Raw genomic sequence first — 25,038 nt, forward strand, 5'->3', positions numbered from 1 at the left:
CTGGATGTGAACTTGTGCATGCGACTACAATTTCCTCTGCCATCACCTTCGTCCCACATCCCCATCGCCATAATGAGAACCGCAGCTGTGAGATCGATACGGAACGCCAGGAACATCTCCAAACAATCGGTAGTCTCTTCGCGCTCCTATGCCACGGCCCGCGACCCTCAGTCAAGAGACACAGCCGAACTCGACCAAATAACCACACTCCCTAACGGCGTCCGAGTAGCAACGGAGTCACTCGAAGGTCCCTTCTCTGGTGTTGGAGTTTACATCGATGGCGGCTCTAGATACGAAGATGAGTCTCTCCGGGGCGTATCGCATATCGTGGATCGACTGGCCTTCAAATCCACCAAACAGAAATCTGGCGATCAAATGCTGGAAGCCCTAGAATCGCTAGGCGGCAACATACAATGCGCTTCGTCAAGAGAAGCGCTGATGTACCAGAGTGCAACATTCAACTCTGCTGTGCCAGCCACCATAGGTCTCCTTGCTGAAACCATCAGAGATCCGCAGATAACGAACGAGGAGGTCGACCAACAGCTCGAAACAGCCGCCTATGAGATCCACGAGATATGGAGCAAGCCAGACCTCATCATCCCAGAATTATTACACATGGCTGCATACAAGGATAATACCCTAGGAAATCCTTTATTATGTCCCAAAGAAAGGCTGGCATCCATCAACAAACCTGTAATAGAAAAGTACAGGAACCAATTCTACAAGCCAGAAAGGATGGTCGTCGCCTTCGCAGGCACAAAACACGATGAAGCAGTCAAATTGGTGGAGAAATACTTCGGTGACATGAAGACCGATCAACCACAGTCCCAGTCCAAGTCGCAAGCGCAACATCACAATTTCAACATCCCACCCCAACAACAGCAGTCCACATCTTCGAAAATTCTCTCCAAACTACCAGGCTACAACAACTTCTCCACCTCCGCCCCCCACCAAGCCACAGTCTCCCCCCTCGACCCATCTCTCCTCCAATCCGCCCCAAACACAAACCAAATCCTCACTCAACCATCCCGCTACACAGGCGGCTACCTCGCCCTCCCACCCCTCCCAGCCCCCCAAAACAACCTCAGCATGGCCCTCTCCCACATCCACATCGCCTTCGAAGCCCTCCCCATCAGCAGTCTAGACATCTACGCCCTCGCAACACTCCAAACCCTCCTCGGCGGCGGCGGCTCCTTCTCCGCCGGTGGTCCCGGCAAAGGAATGTACTCCCGCCTGTACACCAACGTCCTCAACCAACACGGCTGGGTCGAGTCCTGCGTCGCATTCAACCACAGCTACACAGACTCCGGCCTCTTCGGTATCGCGGGGGCCTGTGAGCCAGGGAAAGTAGGGCTCATGGTCGATGTTATCTGTCGTGAGCTCCAGAACCTTACCTTAGAAGGAGGCTTCACGAGTCTCCAAGCGCAAGAAGTCAATCGTGCGAAGAACCAGCTCAAATTCAGTTTACTCATGAACCTCGAATCGAGACTGGTACAGCTTGAGGATCTAGGACGGCAAGTCCAGGTTCATGGGCGGAAGGTGGGCGTTACAGAGATGTGTCAGAAGATCGATGCGCTTACGATTGCGGATTTGAGACGTGTTGCGAGGGTGGTCTTTTCTGGACTTGTTGAGAATGCAGGGAAGGGAACTGGTGCGCCGACTGTGGTTGTGCAGGAGGGTGAAGATGATAGTGGGAGGAAGAGGAATCCTATTGCGTGGGAGGATGTGCAGCAGCGGATATCGAGGTGGAAGTTGGGGAGGGCATGATATTGCCTTGTATGGAACGTTGAAGCAAGCGCTGTACCATTTTACCTGTAGTATAGATCACAAAATGAATTTGCTCCTTCTCAACGGCCGTCTTTTTACGGTACAATGTGAGGCCTTGTCTGGAGGACACCAGAACACAGAACCAGCGTCGATTTCTGGCGTTCGGGAGGGCACCAGTGCTCTACAGCGACACAGAACCACATCCAGTACCATCCAGAGATGCAAGCGTTATCGTTCAATAATCCAAAGTGAAGGTGAAGCTACACCTTTGTCACCCAGATCTGAGGTATATCAACCCTTACTTCCCTCCTACATCTTTCCCAGTTCTTCTTCAATCGCAACCCACCACTATACATCATATCAGCACCAAACCAATCTCAACCACAGATCAGATCAGATCCAACCACACCGATCACCACATCGTCAGTCATCTCCCGATCCAGTCTCACATCGATCTAACCCATCCAGATCCACATCATACTCACATGTCTCTCTTCTGGCTCCGACTCTGCTCTCAGCCAACCATGACCACCACAGTCGTGGAACGACGAGGAAGTAAGATATATTCCTTCTTCAGCCTCAATCACTACTGACATAACCCTCAGATAGCACTCAACTGTTCCCCATGCCAGTCTACGTCCGGGGTCCACCCAACCTCACATGGGCCCAGATGGAGGAGAGGGCAAAGATACGCGGGAGTGAGGCCTGCCCTGTGGTTCTGTGCTGGAGGAATGGGTTGCATCGGGCTGTATTCGGCCACAAATGAGCATCACAATCACATCAGACACATCTCGAACGTGAAGAGAAATTGAAGCTAAAAGCTCAAATTGAGCTCACAGCGAGCTCTCTAGAGCTGGATACAACTACATCCACACCACACAACCTACTTCTCCTCCCTCCTAACTGTAAACCTACTCTGCAACACCTTATCCAAACTCGCCCGCCTAATCAACAAACTAACAACCAAACCCACCCCACACAACCCCATCATACAAATCCACACCCCCCGAAATCCAACCACATATCCCTCCATAATCTCTCCCCTCAACACGCCCTCCTCCCCGGTCCCATCCATCCCCTCCAACCGCCCAATGAACCCCTCCGCGCCCTTCGCAATCTCATCAGCCCGCGGCACACCCAACCCCTCCAGCCGTCCACGCATAACATTCTGAAACACCGCCCCACCAACCGCAACACCAACCGTCATCCCCACGGATCTAGCAAACGCATACATCCCCGCCGCGCGTCCCGCATCCTCCGGGTTAACAGAAGCTTGAATCGCGAAGTTGAGACTACTAAGTAACATCCCCATTCCAAGTCCAAAGAAACACTCACAGGCGGCCCAGACGGGCGTAGATGTATTCTCGTCCCAGAGGATGAACGTCCCACATGAAACAGTCGAGATCGTGAACCCGGCCCAGATCGCCCATCGAAAGTGTCCAGTGCGCGTGATGAGGGCGCTGACGACGGCGGAGCCGGGGAGCATAAGTGTTGTTGCGGGGAAGACGGAGAGGCCAGTGCGGATGGGTCTGAAGAAATGCGTGGCGCTGAAGTAGAAACTGGCGTAGTATAATGCCATGTAGAGTGTTAGACCTTGGAGCATGGCGGCAAAGTAACTAGCTATGCTGCTGCTGGAGGTGAATATTGATTTGGGGAGGAAGGGGTGGGTGGCGAGTTGCATCTCGTATGTAAGGGCCAGGATTATTCCTACGCCGCCGAGGACGAGGGGGACGATTGTTTGCCAGGACAGCCAGGGGTGGGAGATGCCGGCGTCGGAGATGGCGATGAGGAGGGAGGTTAGGGAGGCGATGAAGAGGGTGAGGCCGATGTAGTCTATTGATTTGAGCTTTGTGGCGAGGGAGGTATGGGGCATGCTGTCGTTGAGGTGGGAGAGGAAGAAGATTGCCATGGGTAGGGCAAGGCCGCAGATGGGAAGGTTGAGGTAGAAGCACCAACGCCAGGAGGCTTTTTCGACGAGTAAGCCGCCGATGAGGGGACCGAGGACGGAGCCGAGGGCCCAGGCGCCGAGGACGAGGGTGAAGTATTTTGGGCGGAGGCGGAGAGGAACTAGATCTGCGTAGAGGAGTTGGGAGAGAATTATTATGCCGGCGCCGCCGATGCCTTGGACGACGCGGCCAGTTAGCATGGTTGGGAAGTTGTGGGAGAGGGCACAGATGAGGGAGCCGATGGCGAAGAAGAGGATTGAGGGGGTGAGGAGGGCGCGGCGGCCGAAGATGTCGGAGAGGGTGGCGATTAGGGGTTGAAGGACGGCGTGGGAGAGGAGGTAGGATGTGCCGGTCCAGAATGCTTCAGAGGTTGTTCCGTGGAGTCCGACGGCTACGGTTGGAAGGACTGGGACTAGGATTGTGGCGTCAAGAGCGACTCTGGGAAAGTGTTAATGACTGTGGGACGGGGGAGGTCGATGACTTACACTAATGAGCATATAGCCAATGTGATCATGATGCCCAGCTCGGTTCTTGTGGGTTTCCATGGCTGCTCTGGCTTTTCAGTGTTGTGGGCTAGAGTGCTCTCTGAACTGCCTAATGATTTGGACATATTTGTTTCGATGTCCGCGGGACGTTTTTTCTCGAACTCTGATGAGCGGGAGGTAAAGTGGTCTATCAATGAATCAAACAACATGCTGGGCGGTTGAAGTCTGACAGTTTTTCGATACGCAGGTCTTCTCCAGACAAAGATGCGGTCGTTTTCACCCGGGTTGCTATGGCTGGACTCGTCCAGAATCTCTGGTACGAACAAAGGAAACACCGTCAAGCAGAGAGAGATGAAATACATCAGGTCTTTGAGCGTGACTTCACAGCCTCATTTTCGAGTGTTGTTTGCCGGATAGTGACGAGCTCGGGTAGGTGCGATCGTAGCAAGCAAACGTTCAGGTTAGTGCTCATCTGGTATGTATCACTGAATTTTGGCTGATATCTTCTGAGCATATACTTAGTAGCCATAACTTTTGGGCGGGATGGGCGTAGCTGGAAGGTCGTGGGTAGCATAGCTGTGATGTTGATCAATGCGTAGACGCGGCCAGATCTATCGGTTTCCCACGGCTTTTCCATTTGCGTCCTATCATACCTGTGCATGAGATTAGCAGGTGGTAGAAGAGATATATGGAGATTCAAAAGGTCGTCTGCAGGCTAACAGCTGCGAGGTGTGAGATGTCGTCGTCGAGTTTGGCACGATTCGTGTGGTCAAGCTTCGATCAGCGCTGGCCTCAATCGCTGGCTACTTAACAGAAGTTCATTAATGTACCAAGTCTGACTGGAAGTGCACAGACAAATATGTGCATGGCAAGTGGCGTTCCTGCCATGACAACGTCTCAGACTCTGGACGATGGTCACTGCTCTTTCTGCAGATCACTGCAGATAATCTATACTGGTGCCAAGATTTCTAGTCGAACCCTGCAGTGGTTGCGGCGGAAGCTCCAGCAACAGAGTCTAGCAGGCACTTACAGAGCTCAGTTATGAGCACAACTTGAATCATGATCGCCTCTGTCGAACCACCCTTAGCAATCACAATCATATCAGCAACACGAAGGACGTTGAAGCATATACAATTATATTTGGGACACAGGTCAATGCTTGTATGAGCCAAGCTCGGAAACCATGTGCTATCTTGTAGATCTCCTTCGTCACATCAAGATCTGCGGCATGCCCATGTGCTCCTGCACTCCGCTAGCAATACCATGCCTGGCAGCTCGACGCAAAGACCATAAAATGATATTGTACAGTAGTAGAGTCATCACTACCCGACTCGGAGCTTATCTGAAGGTCGATGGGTTCCTCCTCTTGTAGGGCAGGGGTTCAACCTTGACGCGTTTCAGTTCCATATCTGCGCCCTCGATGCCTGCTCTGGTCATAACTTCAGTCATGCTGTCATCCCACTTGGTTCTGAACAGAGTAGCGCCGATAGGATGCAACATGTGTCTTGTCATGAAACTTCTTGCTTTGAAATCGTCTTGTCGGATGTTCTTCAGAGCAACTCCCTTGTCGATCGGCGTGTTGTCCTTTTGCTGCAGAACCAATATCGACAGCCGATGGTAGGGGGCACCCTTTTGTGCGGTGGGTGGTAGCCATGGCACAAGGACTTGGTCGTCGGCCAACTTGGCTAGATCGACTTGGGGAGCTGTGGGGCCAAGTTGGATGTTTGTGGCCAGGAAATGACATCTTGAGTCAAAGGAGTCAGCCGCCAGATTAGGCACATCGGGGTCGACGACAACAACGGTGACAAGTCTCTGCTCCTTCTCGAAGGACTGTATGTTGAGCTGTGGTGGCAGTTCGCTGACAGCGGAATCGACGAAATCTCCAGGCTGTACACTCTTCCTGCCGAAGCTCATCTTGATGTCTAATATTGGATCGCAATGAGGTGTCACATCTGGCACGACCTTCAGTTGTGTTATTCTCTGAACGAGGATTTTTCGACGGTATTCTCTCCACTTTCGATCGGCAAGGAACCTGTAGATGGGCTTGCTCATGTCTCCTGTGGCATTGTTAGATAGAGACTGCTAGAAGGTTGATCGTGCTTACCCTTCTTGTCCTCAAAGCGCCTCTTAACATTTGGATCGTTGATGTCAGCCAGAATCTTGAGATGCTCCAGCTCCTTCCTCATGCTGGCGAGTCTCTTCTGCTTGTAAGGTTCACCACCCTTAGGCAGGGTGTCGCCAGTGGTGTCCTGTAATCTTGCTATCCTTGCCCTCATAGTCTCGATCTGCTTGAGCTTCTCCTGACGATCCTCGATAAGGATCTTTCTTGCTTCCTGAAAACATTGAAAGGGCAGCTGATCGAAAGGGACCCCTTGTGACTGTGCAATGGCCATTCGTCGTCTTCGCGATCCGATTGGTGCAGTGCCGGCTGCCATCAGCTTCCTTTCGAGACGAGGGACGAAAGCTGTTTCTGGATTCGGGTTCTTGTAGAATGATTCTCGCTGGACCTGCGCTTCTTCTCCATATCTGCATGATGTCGAAAACGCTCTCGCCGCATGTGATGGTCCAGCGTTGAGGTCGAGACCCCGAAGCGACCGCAGCAGCTGCGCGCTCGGTGCCCTAGATGGTGCCATGATGTCTGTGAATGAATCAATATCCAATGATGGACAAAAAGTTCAGACGCTCAAAGAGCATCTCGGGAGCACTCCTGGCCGCTTGCCGCATTGGGAAGGTCCGACCAGAGAAGATCAACAACCGAGCACAACTTGAACTTTTCAATCCTCACAGCACCACATTCATTTCCCATAACCTCTTCAGTGGTGCCTGCAAAGGATACGACATACTTCTCTCGTCCGTACCGCCTCGCCCAAAGTACCGCGCACGTCCTCTCCTGCCAGTTACTTCGATTTGCATAGTCGGTTCCGTTCTCAGCACATGCTCATTTACCGAGTCCAATAACGACTTCACATTGCGAGCTGCAGGCCAGCTTCTGTACAACAAACACCACGCAACTAAAACTACGACCAATATACTGTACAATACCATTGATTTCCTCCATACCAGTTCCTAGATCACAACCCTTCAACATGTCTACGAACACTGATTCCCAGCAAACCCTCAAGATCCCAGTCCCAACATCGCTCTCTCAAACCACACCGAACCTACCTCCTCTCACATCGCAGCTCCTAGTCTCCCACATCCGTTCTCAAACGAACACAATCCCCGACCTGCAAAACCTACTCTCAGACAGCCTCGCCCGCACAGGCTGGACGGACCGAGTCCGCGCTCTAGCTCTCGAACTTCTACGATCCGGCAAATGCGAGTCCTTCCCAGAACTGTTTGAGGAAGTTCTGCATCGCGCTAAGGTACCAAGAGATGCTGAGCTGAAATCAGAGGACAAAGAGCCTACCAGTAAGAATGGTGGGAAGACGATCCCTGGTCAGTCACAGAAGGATAAGGATGCAGATGGCACGAGTACTCCGACTAGCACACATAATGCTATGAATGGGAATGGCGCCATTGCTGTTAGAGAGGGTTGGTTTGGGCCTGATGGGCTGCCGGACGTGAAGATTCCAGTTGCGACCGTGGAGACAGGCGTCGAGTTTTTGAAGGAAAGAGTCAGGGATGTTGTGGAAATTGCTGAAGATGATTGAGCTCGAGTTCATACTCTAATCCAAGTCCAACGTGATGCCGATAATCGGAAGTGGAATCACATATATCATGTGCTACCGAATACTGCCAAAGTCAAAGCCATCTTTACGGCGACAAGACAAAATCTCCCTCAGATATTGACGGCTATGAACATCAGCCCAACTACAAGCGCCTACGCTTCTGACATTTGCGCTACAGCATCCGGTTCACTCCTAGCACGCGTTCTATGGGATGTATGTTCTACACAGAGTTAGTAACACTGCCTTGGAATGCTGCCGCTGGTCGCACACGGTTGTAGGCCTTACAAGAGTCTGCTCCAAACAGGACCCGAAGCTCGGCCATCGACAGCAATGGACGCGCGAAGTTATTGGATCCCAACACTGGAGACTCTCGATCACGTGGGACCGGGAGTAGCGGTATAAGGTTCATCAAATGGCCAGAATACCGGACGCATAGATGGGGCTGTTACACCAGAGACGAACATGGCTCGAGGAGAAGCATGAGAGTCCAGTCCCAACACCAAAAGCTAGAGAGGGAGCTTGAAAAGTCTCAGGTCAGTGAAAGAGGTGAAAGGACGAGGCCTGCGAGGTCTATCATCAACCAACCAACAAGAGCAATCTCCCTCTCCAACCATACAGGATGAACCAACGTCATCTCTTCAGCGAAAAAAGCACGCCGGCATATCCATCCTTACCACACACACACTCCACACCTTTCCTTGTTCGACGTGACGCCTGAACAATTGGTCTTTCAATTTGTCCTTCACCGGATTGTCCGTTCCCAAATGTCCGCTCAAGTTTGGAAGCATCAAAGTGATAGAAACATTCAAGTCGATACCGGAATCCGACTAGGCCTTGAAGACTAGCAACGACGCTTCTTGCGGAGCTTGTTATGGCTCGAGCAGTCACGACCAAGGCCCTTGGGCGAATGGAAATGGAATTGCGGAAGGGGAAAACGAAGGTGTTAGAATGATAGACGCACTGTTAGGGCATATCAGTCAATATATCTGTGCTCGCACGCGCCTTGAATCGGAAGCAGCGTTTGGAGACTCTCGGTCCTTGTGCGGAGTGGATCTACGCGCCAGATATGGTTCCTCGTGAACAGGGAGGAGAAAGCGCGTTTTAAACATGAGATCGAAAAAGGCAGCAATGAATCAAAAACGTCATCCATTCATATCGTAATCTGACAAGAAGTGAACCCCATCCCTTTCCTTGTACCATCGACCCACAATTTCCGTGACGAAATGCTTAAACCCGTCCGTCCACCCTTGACCACCTGCAGCGCCATGCTTAGCTTAATTCACCCATATCATATAATCCCCCCAGGCAACGTCCTCTCCTGCCCCATAGTCCTCACACTCGCAGCACTACTCTGCAACCCCCCACCACCACCACCCCCCTGCCCCTGCGGCCGAATCGTACTCCCCGCCACCGCCGGTAGATCCCCCACCATCCCAATCCCATTAGCAAGTTTCCGCAGCATAAACATAGGCTTCTTCCCCTCCCGATCTAAATCCTTGAAGAGGGCAAGCGGCTTCTCTTCTAACCCGACGCACCGCTCCTGGTCGCCGTAGACGATGTATAGAGCGTATTGTCTCCAGTCGGCGTTGATGTTGTATTTTCGGAGGGCGGCGGGGAGGACTTTCCAGCAGGGGTCGTCGAGGGCTACGCGGAAGGATTTGAAGATTTGGACGGAGGGGTCGTCGGCGTCGACTTCGCTTTTTGAGTTGGAGGTTGAGTTTGTGTTGGTGGAGGTTGAGGGGCGGAGGCCGCCGGAGGAGGATTGTGGTGGGACAGAGGCGGACATTTCTCGGGAGGGGATGAGTGTTGATGCGTTCGAGATGTTGGAGTTCGTTAGCTTGTTGCCTGCCGTGGTCGCGGATCGAGTAGGTTGTTGTGATTCAAGGTAGTTGTTTAGTGCTGCTCCGGTTAGGGGAGGAGTCGGTATCGAGTGGTGGTAGGAGTCGTCTGCGCCGTCGTAGCGGCCTTTGAAGGTTGAGTTATCGCGTTGGTAGGATCTGGAGGAAAGGGCTTGGTGTTGATGGCCTGGTGTCGTGGGTGAATTCGGGTTCGGAGAGTGGTGCGGCATTACCAATCCGCCTTGCATGCCTGCTGTTAACTGGTTACTGGCTGCGGATGCTGCAGCGGAGGGCTGTAGGCCGGTCGGCCTGTCATCGTGTGGTGTTCTACCTTCGTGAATGGTATTTGGAAAGTGTGTCGGCGAGTGGTTCTTTGGTGTGCTGCTGGTTAAGCCCAGCTTCTTGCTAAAAGTTCTTGTAAGACTACTCTTCGGTTTTTCTGCTTCGGCGGATGGAAGAGGAGGGGACACCATAGTCTCCGGCACGTATTCTGGACTACCCATACTGGGCTCATTGGGTCTGTAAGGGAGAGGCTGGTTCTCTTTGACCATCTTGAACAATGGCCATAGTTCTGTTCTCAGTTTTCGTGAGTCGTCAGCAAGTTTGGTGAGCTGAGTCTCTAATTGTACGATTCTTTCGTCGCGCAGTCTCATAATGGCGCTCGTGAGTTTAAGGATATCGTCTTTGGTAGCTGGCTCTTGCGAAGGGTTCTTTTCAGCAGCTGCACAATTGTTAGATACATTCATGCGCGGGTGTCGCAAATCACTTACATAGTGGTACATATTCATCCGGCTTGATAGGTACATCCTGCTGAACCTTGATATCGTACACGTCCTTGAGGATCTTCAACCTGTGCCCTGCGCTTGTAATTCCCATCTCTTTCAATTCGTCATGATTGAGTGCAGTCAGAGCCTCGCCGTCAATGCCATGTTCTACAGGATGTTAGCAAAGTAGCTGGTGTAGCAGAATCGGTCTCACCGATGAAAGCGTCCGAGTATTGCCGCAAGCCCATGCTTGCTATGAAATGAGCACAATCTTCCGGTAGCCATTCTGTAATAACTGTTCTCGGTCGTATACCATCATCGAAGCCTGCGCCAAAAGTGGTAGGAGTGTGCTCATTCGAAGGAGGTTCCGAGGAGGTCTCTGAATCTGTATGCAATTGTGTCGGCGAGGTCATGACGCTCCTCTGTTCGAACTCGTCATCCGCATCCGAGTCTGCATGGTAGGCTGTTCCGCTTGGGTAAGAAGCCATTGTGCCAGATGCAACCCAGTGCAAGCGGGTGTTATAAGTATGGACCGCAAGTCTTGACCATCGCTGTGCGCGGTGTTGCTGCCTCTCCGATAACGCTCTATTGGTGTGACTTGCTCGAAGTTGGCTTTTGGCTGGCACTCAACGAAGACTGTTGTGGAGGGGGATGGTCGTTGTATGTTAGGCGCCTGAGGGTGCGTTGGATGCAGACTATGTTGAGTGACTGTGATAATTCGTTGGGCGCCGAGGGTCGATCTTACTGTGGTTGAACAGCACACTTCGTTTTGACGTGAGTTTGGCAGGAGCGAAGCATCTACAGTAGTGTACAAGTGCAGCGATGGTTATGGGTTCATCCCATGCCTGCTGTGGCTGGAGTGGGAGGATCCTGTTCTCGCCTGTTCTCTTTTCCCTGTCGATCATCGCGCCTACGCTAAGTCCCTCCATAACATGCAGGAACATTGGACCGCTACAATCCTTGTAACCACCATGAACGGGGTAGATCAATCTCTGGAGTAACAAAGAAGCCGTTGCAATCTATGCGCGGGTACCGGTAAGGCTTGAGAGACTATTCTACTCCTACAAGACTAATCGCTCAAAAGAGTAGGGCGACTTCAGTCTATCTTTGAGCATCCCGATTTCTCTTGCTGAACGGTGGTATGACTGACCTCCTTTTCGTACTTTGAACTTGTCGATGTCCTCCTCAGCTTTTAAGCTGAGTGGCAGCGCCGACCCGGACAGCGCCCCAGTTTCTGTAGTTTCTGGTTCTGAATACAGCGTAACAATTCGACCCTTCCCCTCAGAATTGCCATCCTTGTTCTCCACTTTAGACCGAACCTCAAAGGGCTGGCGCTCAACAGACTCGGCATATCGCAGTGTCTCGCGAAGTATGCCTTGTAGGAAACTCGAATCCTCCACAGCCTGACTGGCGCTGGCCACTTCCGATAAAAGCTCTGGCACCATTTTCTCGATAAATGCACCTTCTTCTGCTGACCCAAGTATACCAATTGGTCCGAGGGCATCGATGCAGCCGTTCAGTAGAGTAACAATCCCCTGCAGCGATAATTGTCGGTGAAAGACAAGGTCATTATCACCTTCATCGCCAGCATTTGATGGAGGCGGACTCGGGTAGTTGCGCATTTCTCCCAGTCGAGAGTAGCCACCAAGGAAAAGCTGCTGCCGCAGAAATTGAATCATGGCCAATATCTCTCTCTGTCCGAAAGACGAGCTTCGCAGTTGTTCCGATACTATGACTGGCCCGGCAAACGCCAGCCGTTTCAGCGTGTGAGCTAGACATGTGGTCGTTGGCGTGCTCGCGCTCATTTCCGGACGAGAACCTAGCACTAGTTGTTGCGTTGGTGCAGCATCGTCGGTCTCCATCTCGGTGCCATCTTGTAGCAGTTTTGTGGCCTCCGATTCGGACTGCTGAAGTGCTTCGTTGACCAAAGATCTTGCGATAAAGGTCAACACCTCTGGCGGAAGGAATGGCGACTGTTGCACATAGTGCTCTACCAGCTCGTGCTGCGAACCAACCTCGAGAAGAGCTCGAGCTACAGCCAGGGAATCTATACCGGCTGGGTCGAGCTGCAGTGCAGAGGCAAGCCGACAACCTTCAAGCAGACCGCCACTAATGCACCATCTCAGCAGGTCCGGAAGCAGAAGACCGACCTTGATGGGTTGGGATACGGCTTCGCTATCAGTAGCGGTAGACGCGAAGATCTTGGAGAGGAGATAGTTCTGCTTGCTTCCGGGCATTTTTGATGAGTTGAGATCCTTCGGCCTCTGCAGATTGAAAGCGCTCTTGAATCGTTCTTCAAAGCCTTTTGCGTCCTTTTGCTCGGCCAACTGATCCAGGTCTTTGGAGATGATAGGCCAGTCTTTGATCTGTCGTTCATGCTCAATTGTGCCGATTGAGCACGTGAATTGAGGGACTGACCTATCCGTCTGCTCATGTTTGTCGTTACCGCGTAGGATGTTGCCTATGAGGAGCGATCCTTGTCTGAACGGGTTCTGGCTACCATCTCTCACATGAAGGTCGAAGACCAAGAGCTGATTGCCACCGGAGGCCAGAACCCTCTTTATTTGAGAGAAATATGCAATTAATGTTATTCGTTGTGCTTCTTCGCCATCACGTTTCCTTTTCAGCGTTGAAACATTTAGGCGGGAGCTTGCCTGCAACGCACCGAAGTTCTTGTTGTACGCCTGAAGCTTATCGGAAGTAAGGTATAGAGTGATTTCGGGATGCAAATCTAGATGCGACAATGAGTCAGATACGAGGTGCTTGCGGTCTGACAATTTCTGCGGGACGGCCGTCGTGATGTCAAGTGTTCTGACCAAGGTCGATGTAGTAATGTCGAGCTTCTTGTTGCTAGAGGTGAACTCCACAGTTGCTTTCTTCAAAGAGCCGGACTTCTGTTGGTCAAGGACATGCCGTAACAGTGGCTCGAGAGGCGTGTTTGAATCAGCAGCGGCCGTCGTGGGAGCAAAGGCCCATATCCCGAGGTATAGATCTTTCGTGTCGCGATTCTGGTAGACAGCAGCCAGACAAAGTGCTTCGTCAGGTAAGGTCGCCGCCAAATCTTGTCTCGACTTGAGTACGGAGAACTGTGCTCCTACCTTAGACATGGACTGCAGGGCCAGGAACTTGACCGCATGCTGTGGGTCTCTGAGTGAGCATGCGTATCTGACAGCATCGCCATCTGCGGAGAACGCGGTAAGGTGACCATCTTCTTGTACAGCGAGGACCTCTCTTTCGATTGTGTTGGCAGGCTCAATGCTAAGGATTGCTGCTTGGCTTTTCAGGAAGTGGGACTTCGTGGAAACAGCAGTGTCGGAGCCCTTCCTCGTTTGCTCGTAATACTGGACAGACGTCTTCCCTCGCCGTTGCACTGCGCACCAAGACCTTCGAACAAATGAATCCTTGCTGGTATGGACTCGCTCTGAGTAGGGTTTGCTGACAAAAGCAACATCGGGCGGAACTGGCCAGGACGCTATGTTCCTGCCATTGACCACCTAGTAGACCGTTAACATAGCCCTTGAGTGTTGGCTGCTGAAGCGCACCTCGAAGACGTTCAGAGAATTTCCATCCACTGCGGCACAAATTTCATGCCGTTTCTTCCTCTGCTGATTGCGGATGCCATACACCTGACAGAACTTTGTCTGCCCATCACCCGTAAGGCCAGCACGAGGCAGCTTGGCCAGCACGGTCGGCTCACCAATTTCCATGGTGTTGCTGGAACGCCAGGCTGCTGATGTTCATGGACAAAAAAGTTGTCCATTGCGCAAAAGCCGAGTCTATGCCTGGGGCATCATATTCTATCAGATCCGTGTAATAGAAGGTTTGCCGACTCCGATAATAATCATTCGGCAGGTGCGCCATGACGTGAAGACGCGTTCCTTCCGTGAACGCGTTCTACTACGGCATGTACGGGTCCAGATACTGGGCTTGCTAGGCTTCACTTTTGTATTACGTTGACCTTAAACAGCACAACTAGGGGACTATGATCATTGCAGCTTGATCAGGAGCTCACATGTCGGTTGTCGACGCCATAAGGCCGAGCCAGCATGCGCACACCACCACGTATAACTTGATGTATTCTTTCTTGAAACCAGGCATGTGTCTCACTGCTCTCTGGTCATCGACCTAATAATGGACCCAGTACCTACCGAGAGAACGACGCAGAGGGCACACGAACTTTCTCTGCAACCGCGAACTACGGATACGCAAACAGATTCAAAAGAGACTCCGCCTTCGAGTGTGCCACAAGAGCATAACGCCGCTGCTCGGCAGGGTCATGGCGAACTCAGTCCTGTCTATACCGATCACTCGGACGAGGACCAGGATGGCCGAGCAACAAAGGTCGTTCACGCATTTGATGTGCTTGGTGATCGCAGGAAAAGGAGGAGAGTAAGCCAGGAACCTGAAGGACCAGCGTCCGAGAGCAGACAAGAGACGATGTTACCGGGGGATGAAGCTCGAGACGGAGCGTCAACAGTAGTACCGCAAGGCACAGCTCAGGTAAATCACACTGATTTGGGGCCAGTATCCGGTGTACTGTCTGCTGCACCACAGAGTACCCCAAAACGAAGGAGAGGAAGGCCGCCAAAGTCGAAGTCGGCAGAAAGGGCAAAGACAATTCAAGATGGAGTCGTGGAGCAAAATCAGCAGACGAATCGGCAAGACGAGTGCATGCAGGCATCCAATACGCCGAAGAAGCAGAGGACACCTCGGAAAAAGGTCATGCAAATAAGCACCAGTGGAACGTTGTTCGAGGGACCATCTGCTCTCCAAGCAACCCCCCCAACCCCGAGAGGCAGTGGGAGGTCAACAGAGACTGCAAAAAACAGCAAGAATCTGACACTGAAGAATGGGAAATTTATCCAGACGCTTGTCGTTGTCATCAAATATCGTGATCTGTCCTCGGAGCCCGGTCTATTCGGAAACAAGATCACAGATATATTGTCGAAGCCATCAAGGAATGTCAGTTCAAAGATTGAGCCCCGGGTACCAGGGAAAGGTGTACAAGAAAGCAATGCAGCAAAGACTACGCACCCTTTCTTCCTTGGCTTGGCAGGACAAAGGCCTGAGAACAGTGCCGTAGCTTCAGCTGGTACAGATATCAGCGGCCACACAACCGACGAGGAGCCCCCCGGAGTGGATGTCAAGCCACCAGTTGCTTGGAAGGATATTGTTTTCAAATCCAACAAACCAGCAGCTTCGAAAGATCTGCAGCTTGAGAAACCCGTTTGGCCACCTCTTCCCTACCAGCATGTCCGTCCGACCACAGTCACTACTGTGCAAGCTAGCGCCACGGATATTGCGCGTAGTGGGCGCAAGTCGAAAGCGCGAGGATGTCACATCAACGATAAGGAGAGTCTGTTGTCTTGCTTCACTCCTAGTCTATCACAGCCATCGAACGTTCAGCATCGAGTATTGTCGCCTGAAAGGCTATGTACAACGGCGCAACTTGCTCTAGCTCAAGTACTCCCGGCCGGGTCTGCGCAGGGAGTTCATGCCTTGGCGGCAGCAAGAGCGCATGCGCTCCAAACTGTCAGCGCTTTTGACCGTGTTGAGGCACCTGGTCCACTTCCCTGGACGCAGCAGTATGCGCCTACATCATGGGAACAAGTCCTCCAACCTCAGTGCTATAATCTGTACGACTGGTTGCGCGGTCTAGCCGTCCATCATGTGAAACAAGGCCTTGACCCGACACAATATAGACCTGCCACCAAAAGGAGGAAAAGGCAAAAGAAACGTGATGACGAGTTGGATGACTTCATTGTCGACGATAGTCAAGAATTTGACTCGAACAAGATCAAGAATGCTATCATTATCGTTGGACCAAACGGTTGTGGTAAAACTGCATCTGTCTACGCTGTTGCTAAACAACTAGGATTCGAGGTGTTCGAGATCCACGCTGGCATGCGAAGGAGCCAAAAGGACATCTTCGACAAAGTCGGCGACATGGCACAAAACCACATGGTGCAGCGAGGACAACCACTCAGCAGAGACTCAAGTGTTCTAAACGAAACGGAATTACCCTCAAGCCAAGAAGAGCCAGCTCAGCCATCGGTGGCAGCCTTTCTTACAGGCCCAGGAAAGAGAAAAGCTTTACAAGCGACCCGTACTACCACACCGCAACCCAGCAAGGAGCAAAAACAGTCCCTCATCCTTTTTGAGGAAGTTGATCACATATTTGAGGATGACAGGGGCTTTTGGGCAGGGGTGCAGTCATTAATCCAGAACTCAAAACGGCCGGTCGTGCTGACATGCAATGACTTGCAAAACATTCCTTTGGAGGAGTTGGATCTACACACCACATTGACCTACGTGACACCCCAGGCTGATGCCGTTTCAGAATACCTCACTTATGTTGCTGCCGCGGAAGGACATCTCATCCAGCCTCAAGCAATCGAAAGCTTGTATCGGAGTAAAGGCTGCGATCTCCGAGCGACATTGACTGAGCTCGACTTCTGGTGCCAGATGGCTGTAGGCTCTGAGAAATGTGGTCTTGATTGGCTTCCACTTTTCAATGCCACCTCTGGCCCAGTGTCCAGTAGCGCAGATCAACCGAGGCAGCGTATATTCAGTAAGGATACCTTTCGTGAGGGCCTCAATCTACTGCCAGAACTGCCCCACAGTTTAGAAGATGGAATGAACTTAGCCGGAACATGGCTAGACACCGCCGTACACGAATTGCATGAGACCGCGCCAATTGAGCGGAACTGGCCAAGATCGGTTACGATGCAGGAGACACTGGATGAGCTCGAGGTCATGAGCGACGCTGAGATGCTGGATTCTTCCGTGCATCCTTTGTTGTATGTGCCTACCTTCGATGGCAGGCCTGTTGCTGAGATATTCACAAAGAGGGTAGAGCTTGTCCATGCCAAGATTGCATGTCAGGACAAAAGTCAGGTTAGACCACTCACCTTTGCTTGTTTGGAACTTCTCAGTGTCGAACGGCCTGTGTTTCCCCCGCTCAAGGACGCCTGGCCCCATCCCTTGATCTACCCCGTTCCGCACTGGCAGCCGACGTCGCACCATATGTCAGATCCATCGCACTTTTCGATCGAAGGTTAGAGCAGCAAAGAGACGAGCTTTTCTCGTCACAAGGAAAGAAGGCAAGAACCACTAGGGCTGCTCGTGCTGCTGCGGAAGGAGGTGACAAGGCAAACACAAGGCGCGAAAGATGGTTTCCGCCGAACCTAGATCTAGAGGCGGTCCTCAAAACTGGCAACAACTGGCCACAGTGGCCTATCGATCACAGTTTCGAGGAGGCTTCAGTTTCAACAACGCCATAGCTCGAAAATATATTGGATGTTGCAATCTTGTAGGACGAGCTGGCCGTGCGCATAGTTTGGCAGATGATGAATGAGAGCAAATTAGGCCCGACATTTCATGTCATTCCACCCTCCGCAACCCCTCAACCATAACGACGGTACAGTATGACCTGATCTGAAGCATGTACTCAGCTCAATCCTAGAGCAAGACGCAATGACGTCATCCTCCGAGAAACTGGCGAGTCTACGAGCGTCGCCGGTCTCGGCGATGCGCCTAACGAAGCTTCTTAGCTTCTCAACTTCTCAAAGAGGAAGCTCGCCTACTCGCTGACATCTGCAGTAGTTGTTATTGGCTTCATAAAAGCTAGGGGTCCTGCACGATAGGCATCTTGCATACTCTACGAGCGAACTGGTTCGTGAGATGCATGCTCGAGTCGAGCACGTGGATTTCTAGCTGGTTCGCAGTATGTACTTGCTACCAGGTATATGTCGAACTGTCCGGAGTGTTGGTCCCATCCACGTCTCCGATCCATTGGTTGACAGACTAGTTGCATCAAACCCTGTAAGCCAGGAACGACCATGCAGCTGGCAAAAGAAAATCGCGTTCATCAGCTACAAAAGTCGAAGCTCAGAAGAGTCTTTTGAACTTGCCTTTGACTTCGTCGTGCTGTTCCAGTTGAGCTGTTGTGACCATGAAGCTCCAAAGTGCTGCCGTCCTCTCGTTTGTGGCTGCTGTGTCCGCGAAATGGACGAACAACCTCAACTATCGTTCTCCTTCCGAGCATCATCCTTTCATGGGAATTGCGATCCATAAGGTTGTCCGTCGCTCGAACTATGCAACACCTTTCAATGCAAGCCAGTTGAACTTCACCCACGGGGTTGCTAGTGGTGACCCGTATCCTGACTCTGTAGTGCTGGTATGAAAAGCATAGCACATTCGCAAGACTCGTGCTAATGCGTGTAGTGGACACGATGCTCGCCGGTGTACGACGACGACAAGAGCAACGGTGAGTGCCCTGGCAGATCCGGCGGACGAATGCTAAAACCAAACTAGTCACCGTCAGCGGTACTGTGCCTCTATTCAACCATGACACAGAGGAATATGTTTCTATCTCTACAGCTCCCGTTTGTGTGGACTGGCAGGTGTCCACATCAGCCGACATGGCCAAGCCTGTCACTTCAGGTCGGGTGTATACCAGCTCCGACATCGACTATACCATCAAGGTACATATGACGTCTCAATGGATGGACACCCAGCTAAGGACAACAGGTCGAAGCAACCAAGTTGCAACCCTTTACCCAGTACTACTACCGCTTCGGAGTCTGCAACTCGACCAACTACAGCCCGGTGGGACGCACGAAGACCTCTCCAACAGCCGACGATGACACCGCAGCTGTCAATCTGGCTGTCTACTCGTGCTCGAACTACAATTTCGGGTTCTTCTCTGCATTCGGCAATACTGCTCGGAAGAATTCCGTGGACTTTGTGGTTCATCTAGGCGATTTCATATACGAGTATGCCGAAGGTGCGTACGGCTGGGGATGGTCCATCGGCCGCATCCCTCAACCAAATGCTGAGCTTAGGACGCTCTATGACTACCGCAAGAGACACGCCACGTATCGAGCTGATCTGGATTCTATCGACTCATTCCAGAATTATGCGTGGATACCAGGTTCGTGAGCCTGCACAAGAGGGATTGTGGCGATTACTAACAACTGCTAAAGTTTGGGACGACCACGAAGTCGGCGACAACACGTGGCGCGATGGCATGGCAGATCAGAACAATACCGAAGCCAGCTTCATCCAATATGACATTGAGTTCGGTGGCGAATACATCTCGTTCGATCAACGCAAGATGAATGCTGTGCGAGCAGTAAGCAAGACCTTAGCACCTGCCGCATATTGCAATGCCTGTTGGACATTGACTGACTATGTACAGTACTTCGAATGGATGCCAATTCGGCAGGTCGAAATGGACGACAACCTTCGAATTTGGCGAAGTTTCAGCATGGGCACCCTCTTCGACCTCATGATGCTTGACACAAGAGGTATGCAACTCTTTGAATCACGTTTTGGGGATTTTGTTAACATTCTCAAGACTACGATCGAAGTATCACCGACCTCTACTGGAACACGGACTACATCCACCAAATCTCGAACGACGCCGGCCGAAGCATGATGGGTAGCAGACAAGAGAACTGGCTCTACAACCAGCTCACCGAGTCTCACCAGAGAGGCGCAACATGGCGTCTCATTGGCAGTCAAACTGTATTCTCCCGCCAGAATTCATCTATCGCCTTGGGCAATGTTAACCCGCTCAACTACGATGCCTGGGATGGCTACCAGGCCAACAGGAACAGGACGTTCCAGCATCTGTATGAGAACAATATTACTAATAACATCGTCATGGCTGGTGACTCGCACATGTCCTGGGTGTCTGATCTTATCTGGCTGGATGAGCATCCGTACGATGAGTCGACTGGTGCTGGCTCGGTCGGTGTCGAGTTCGCTGGAACTGCCGTCAGCTCTCCTTGGTAAGGCCCAGTATACACCTGTTCTGTGTGCATGCTAACATAATGACAGCCCATTTGGCCAGAACATCACCCACGTCGCCGCAAACAATTACTCTAATTGGCTTGTTCACGCCAATAAAGAGCTGCAATGGCAGGACGTGTACTACAGAGGCTACTACGAGTTGACCATCTCCAAGGAGAAAGTCGACGCGCAATACTTCGGTATCCCATCGATCGTCCAACGTCTGCCATATGAGATCAGTCTTGCGAACTTCACGGTTATGGCTGGTGCGGGTGCCCTGCAGAGACCTGTCGGGGGCGGTGTTGTTGAGTCTGGCGCGCTGAAGAACGGAATGACGGTCATGACGAATATGACCAGGAACACGCTTACTGGGGAATATCTTGTTACTGATCTGGAGACGTTTGGGTATGAGCAGGGGCCGTTCGGTAGCAGTAATGGCACTGGTGCTGGGTAGCCGAAGATGAGTAATGCTGGTGGACCCGGTGTTCCTGCTCCTAGTAGCACTGGCTAGACATTCGCTAATCAGCAGTCTTCGAAGGACATTCTGAAGGCTATGCACGTTGAGGGTGCCGAGGATAGATCTTGTTAGACCAGGTATCAACGAGCTTGTTCTCTACGACAGATAATCGGTACTCGGTCGGTTGTCACACCTACCAGGCCGTCAAGTTACGCAACATGCTTGGTGGGTACATGAGGAGCCATGGTACTTGACTTAGAATACTTGACTTCGGCACTGCCTGTAGCGTCTTGCTACTTCCCTCAGTTCCGGAACATGATATTGCGCCTGCCCTATGCTCTCTTCGCCCCAGCTACGTAGAAGGAACGTCGGTGAGCACAGCTATCTAGCTAAAGGCACATCAGGCGCGTGCTCCCACTGACGCTTCCCATTGGTACTCCGGTCTTGCATGTTTCCGCCCACTTACCCCACTTCATGCATGCCACCCGAAGCTTGGAGCAAAGCTTGTTCACAGCTTCAACCATCTCGGCGGGCCACTGCTGGCTGGATAGGTGGGGGTTTCCTCATGTCCGCCTGCCGCAACAGGACATTTGTGGCCAAGCTCAATGTGCATGATTGTACGGTACTCGCAGAAGAGCATGAATATCAAGGTCGTCGATTCCGTATCGCGAGTGCAACTAGCTTTATCCGTTACAATGCATAGCCTGGAAAGATGAGTCAATCCTGGAGAAGTCGTGCGTGGCAGAACTTCGAGCCGTATAGAAGTCCACAGCAAAATATTGTCATAGAAGCTGGACCACCAATAAGGCATGCGAAGCTCAGGAACGGGGACGAAGAAGAGGCCTTTGAACTTCTGTCTGCACCATGGAGTCAAGTCTCTGACGACGACAATGACGAAGACCTGAGGACGTGGTCAGAACACAAGGCCGCTTTAAGTGCCACTACCAACAAGCGAGATGGCTGTGCAGGACGTTACGCGTCCTTGATCGCTATGGCGCTTCTGATGGTGTTTGTCCTTGGTGGATTAGGCTTGCTCTCGAGCAGTGTGGTGCAAGGACAATGAGGCCGACCAGGGGGTCACCTCTTTGCTGATGGCCTGCTCATACGTCTCAAAGGAGTAAAGAGGCTCGAACATCACGTACGACGTCGAAGCGTGCATGCACTCTTCTGCAATGTGGATGGATTTGTGAATCCTGGGAGGATGCGATCTCGCGGTCCAGTTGGACGTACTGACGACAGGTTGCGGGGCTTAACGAGGGTATGCTCTATGCTTCTTTCATGCTGAAGAGAAGCTGACTTTATTCTTCGAGTGCTGCGAACTAGAAACCGAGAAGTCGCGACTTGAACAGAATGTCCAGAAAGGGGTTGGAATAACCACAACTTAGGCTTAAATGATAGTGACGGATGCCAAGACGTAGACTCCCTGCCTGCTGCTACAAGTCGTCTCGTCCAGGCACGCACTCCTTCTTCTTCCTGTGCAAGTGCGATGCCTTTGCATGCTTGTAATCTTTTCTTCAATCTTGACGTTCTTCATGGGCGATGTCTATCTTGATTCACCATACTCTCTTCATCATAGGGTCATGACTATGAATGATGTGTCTCTGCCACTAACTCTATTACAGCCTATCACCGCAGGATGGCGTTAGTATCAATCTTGTGAGTATACGTATGTTATTGCGTACGTCAGTCCGTGGCTGTGTTGGAAATGTACTCCCTCTGGTCAATAAGTCTTTGCCCAAACTGGATGATAATGAAGGTTGGGCAAAGACTCTATCACCCGAGGGAGTAGGACCATACAGATCTCCTGATATGACACCCGTTTCGAACACGGTTACACCATGTTGGGGGTGAAAGTGTTGCAAAGGAACAAACAAATGGCAAGCAACAGGTATTAAAGGTGAAGCAAGATGTGCGCCGCAGCCACGACTGTGATGGATACAAGCTGCGAGCTCAACAGCACAGTGATCCAGTCTAATGAGTACCCTCGACATGGACAGGTCATCGAAAAGCGATCTACTACTCGATTCTACAGAGCCAGATGCAATCAATAGCACTTTCGGATTACTGTCCGAGGACATTACCTTTTGCTCTTTCCCTTCATATCGAGCTCAAGCTCGTGCTTTCCAGCGGCGAACAGCTTCAGCAGCTAGGTCACGTACACTGTGCCGGCTTCGCAACATTTTCTTGTTTGCCGCCTTCACCCTCGTCTTTACATCGGTCATGAATGGCGTCTTTCGACCCTCGTGCCAGAATCCACCGCAACACTACAAGGAGCTTACCACCAGGGCACACTCGTCTTCTCGTCCTGGTAGAGGCAACATTGCCAAGGAGAAAGTCTTCATCGCAGCGAATATCATTGATGAGGGTCTTATCCGTGGCCAGTGGGGCACATCTCTGTTGTCGTTGATAGACCTGCTTGGAGAAGACAATACTTTCGTGAGCATCTACGACAACGACAGTGGTGAAGCTACGAGTGCAGCCCTGCGAGAACTCCAGCTGTCAATGAAATGTAAGCAAGAAGCCCAGCCATTAGTTGTTGTGTCCGCTGATTTGCCTAGGCAATTCTTCTGTCGTGACTGGTGATCACCTGCCACTATCGTCCTTCCCAACTACACGTCTACCTAATGGCGAGGAAAGGGTCCGCAGAATCACCTATCTGGCCGAGATCCGCAATAGACTCTTGCGACCTCTCGACTCACAGTATGTCACGAACTCGACTGAAGGATTCGTGAGCGCCGCGAAGACCAAGCTCGACAAAACGCTCTTTCTCAATGACGTGTACTTCGATCCTGTGGAAGCCGCACAACTTCTCTTTTCAACGAATTATCATGACGGTAAAGCACGTTATCGCGCCGCTTGCGGAATCGATTTCGTGCACGGCGTCCAGATGTACGATACCTTTTTTGTGCGAGATGCTGAAGGGTACGGCTCAGGCCTCATGGTCTACCCGTGGTTTGCACCAGTCGGCCATGGCGTGAGCCGAAAGGCTGTGTTGGGTCAAACAGACGCGGTACCGGTGCGAAGTTGCTGGGGCGGTATGGCCGCATTCGATGCGGCTCTATTCCAGACACGAGATGCAAGCTCACCTTTCACGAACACGCCCGATTACTCGTTGCTCCAGTTTCGAAGCTCAGAGGAGCCGTTCTGGGAAGCTTCAGAATGCTGTCTCATCTTTGCGGATATTGAGGAACGATGTGGCTTGCCTGATATTGCACATGGAACAGGTGTCTTCCTCAACCCTTACATCCGAGTTGCTTATTCGAAGACGACATGGCAATGGTTGCCCTTCTTCCGACGCTTCGAGAGGATATTCCAGTATGCGCAGTATATTGTCAGCAAAGTAGCCTATCCTCGCCACGGTGAGAGGCGGTTACATGAAGCTGGAGACATGGTAAATCAGCTAGTGTGGCAACCTTCGTCACACAACACTTCTCAGAATGCCGGTCGATTCATCGACGTGCATAGACAAGCTACTTCTGGAGGATTTTGTGGCCTGCAAAAGATGTTTGTCATGGAGAAGGATCTCCAGGCTGCTAATACTGGTGGGACAGGGAGAAACTGGGAAAGTGTGAATGTTCCTGCAGACGAGAATTGAATTAAGCACTCTGCTCTATTAAGCTTATATTGTCTTCCGCTAAGAGTCTGATGTACCGCCCTCTCGACTGCCAAGCTCGAATCTGGCCTTCGACCATGTGATTTGCTTGAAGGATGCAGTGCTTCAGCACCGTGTTGCGCTCTTGGTAGTACACAGTGGCGGGCATCGCCACGAAGATTTCTGCTTGTTGCTTGGTAGGGAACCTGATGCTACTGCTATGTCTGTCAGACTTCCAAGCAGGTGTGGGCCCAGGGCTGCTAAGGAATGCCAGCCTGAGCCGGAACACTAAAGCGGTGCCCGTCTGCTCAAGAGGGCTGAGCACTTCCTGTATCGTCAGTTCAAGTCTTCTGAGGATACTTTCTCCATTTCCAGCAGCTCAGTCGAACCATTTTATTGATGGCTCACACTTGTTTATCGATAGGTGCGATTTCATAATGAGCTCCGTGTCGGCTATGTAAGTATAACTATGATACAGTAGTACGGAAGCACTATTCACCCGTACTAAGAGCATCGTTATTATCGTGAATCGGCTGGGTAAAAGTCTATCTGTAAGTCTAAGATAGAATGAAATGTTCGCAGATCTTACATTAAGCATCCGCAGGGAGATTGCAGCTCACGATCCCTTTCAACTCGCGGACGGCTAACATAGGAACCTCGGATTGTGCGCAGATGGTGTGAACCAGCGCGCCGGAGCGAGGCTACCGGCGATGCAGGTCA

General features: G+C 51.6%; 9 protein-coding genes across 9 annotated transcripts; 5 read left to right on the forward strand and 4 right to left on the reverse strand.

Moving 5' to 3' along the window:
- Positions 1 to 72: 72 nt before the first annotated feature.
- MAS2 (Mitochondrial-processing peptidase subunit alpha) lies at positions 73 to 1,767 on the forward strand (the record flags this gene model as incomplete). The annotated part of the gene is made up of 1 exon (XM_064876956.1): positions 73 to 1,767. The coding sequence occupies one exon, from the start codon at positions 73 to 75 to the stop codon at positions 1,765 to 1,767; it is 1,695 nt and encodes a 564-aa protein (XP_064727343.1).
- An 883-nt stretch (positions 1,768 to 2,650) lies between these two features.
- Positions 2,651 to 4,407, reverse strand: PMZ80_008557 (uncharacterized protein; the record flags this gene model as incomplete). Its single annotated transcript, XM_064876957.1, has 2 exons — positions 2,651 to 4,151; positions 4,199 to 4,407. The coding sequence occupies 2 exons, from the start codon at positions 4,405 to 4,407 to the stop codon at positions 2,651 to 2,653; spliced, it is 1,710 nt and encodes a 569-aa protein (XP_064727344.1).
- A 1,129-nt stretch (positions 4,408 to 5,536) lies between these two features.
- Positions 5,537 to 6,831, reverse strand: MRPL35 (mitochondrial 54S ribosomal protein YmL35; the record flags this gene model as incomplete). Its single annotated transcript, XM_064876958.1, has 2 exons — positions 5,537 to 6,255; positions 6,303 to 6,831. 2 exons carry the CDS (start codon positions 6,829 to 6,831, stop codon positions 5,537 to 5,539), a joined length of 1,248 nt encoding a protein of 415 aa, XP_064727345.1.
- A 453-nt stretch (positions 6,832 to 7,284) lies between these two features.
- Positions 7,285 to 7,851, forward strand: PMZ80_008559 (uncharacterized protein; the record flags this gene model as incomplete). Its single annotated transcript, XM_064876959.1, has 1 exon — positions 7,285 to 7,851. One exon carries the CDS (start codon positions 7,285 to 7,287, stop codon positions 7,849 to 7,851), a length of 567 nt encoding a protein of 188 aa, XP_064727346.1.
- A 1,306-nt stretch (positions 7,852 to 9,157) lies between these two features.
- Positions 9,158 to 10,959, reverse strand: PMZ80_008560 (uncharacterized protein; the record flags this gene model as incomplete). The annotated part of the gene is made up of 3 exons (XM_064876960.1): positions 9,158 to 10,428; positions 10,478 to 10,639; positions 10,686 to 10,959. 3 exons carry the CDS (start codon positions 10,957 to 10,959, stop codon positions 9,158 to 9,160), a joined length of 1,707 nt encoding a protein of 568 aa, XP_064727347.1.
- A 573-nt stretch (positions 10,960 to 11,532) lies between these two features.
- Positions 11,533 to 14,178, reverse strand: PMZ80_008561 (uncharacterized protein; the record flags this gene model as incomplete). The annotated part of the gene is made up of 2 exons (XM_064876961.1): positions 11,533 to 13,965; positions 14,014 to 14,178. 2 exons carry the CDS (start codon positions 14,176 to 14,178, stop codon positions 11,533 to 11,535), a joined length of 2,598 nt encoding a protein of 865 aa, XP_064727348.1.
- A 424-nt stretch (positions 14,179 to 14,602) lies between these two features.
- PMZ80_008562 (uncharacterized protein) lies at positions 14,603 to 17,533 on the forward strand (the record flags this gene model as incomplete). The annotated part of the gene is made up of 1 exon (XM_064876962.1): positions 14,603 to 17,533. One exon carries the CDS (start codon positions 14,603 to 14,605, stop codon positions 17,531 to 17,533), a length of 2,931 nt encoding a protein of 976 aa, XP_064727349.1.
- An 892-nt stretch (positions 17,534 to 18,425) lies between these two features.
- On the forward strand, positions 18,426 to 20,723 carry PMZ80_008563 (uncharacterized protein; the record flags this gene model as incomplete). Its single annotated transcript, XM_064876963.1, has 8 exons — positions 18,426 to 18,650; positions 18,698 to 18,740; positions 18,788 to 18,957; positions 19,004 to 19,406; positions 19,459 to 19,607; positions 19,674 to 19,782; positions 19,833 to 20,268; positions 20,318 to 20,723. The coding sequence occupies 8 exons, from the start codon at positions 18,426 to 18,428 to the stop codon at positions 20,721 to 20,723; spliced, it is 1,941 nt and encodes a 646-aa protein (XP_064727350.1).
- A 2,223-nt stretch (positions 20,724 to 22,946) lies between these two features.
- On the forward strand, positions 22,947 to 24,321 carry PMZ80_008564 (uncharacterized protein; the record flags this gene model as incomplete). The annotated part of the gene is made up of 2 exons (XM_064876964.1): positions 22,947 to 23,235; positions 23,285 to 24,321. 2 exons carry the CDS (start codon positions 22,947 to 22,949, stop codon positions 24,319 to 24,321), a joined length of 1,326 nt encoding a protein of 441 aa, XP_064727351.1.
- Positions 24,322 to 25,038: the final 717 nt, after the last annotated feature.

This window comes from Knufia obscura (genome assembly GCF_036327395.1).
Source record: "Knufia obscura strain CCFEE 5817 isolate CBS 148926 chromosome Unknown scaffold_11, whole genome shotgun sequence".
Lineage (NCBI taxonomy): Eukaryota > Fungi > Ascomycota > Eurotiomycetes > Chaetothyriales > Trichomeriaceae > Knufia > Knufia obscura.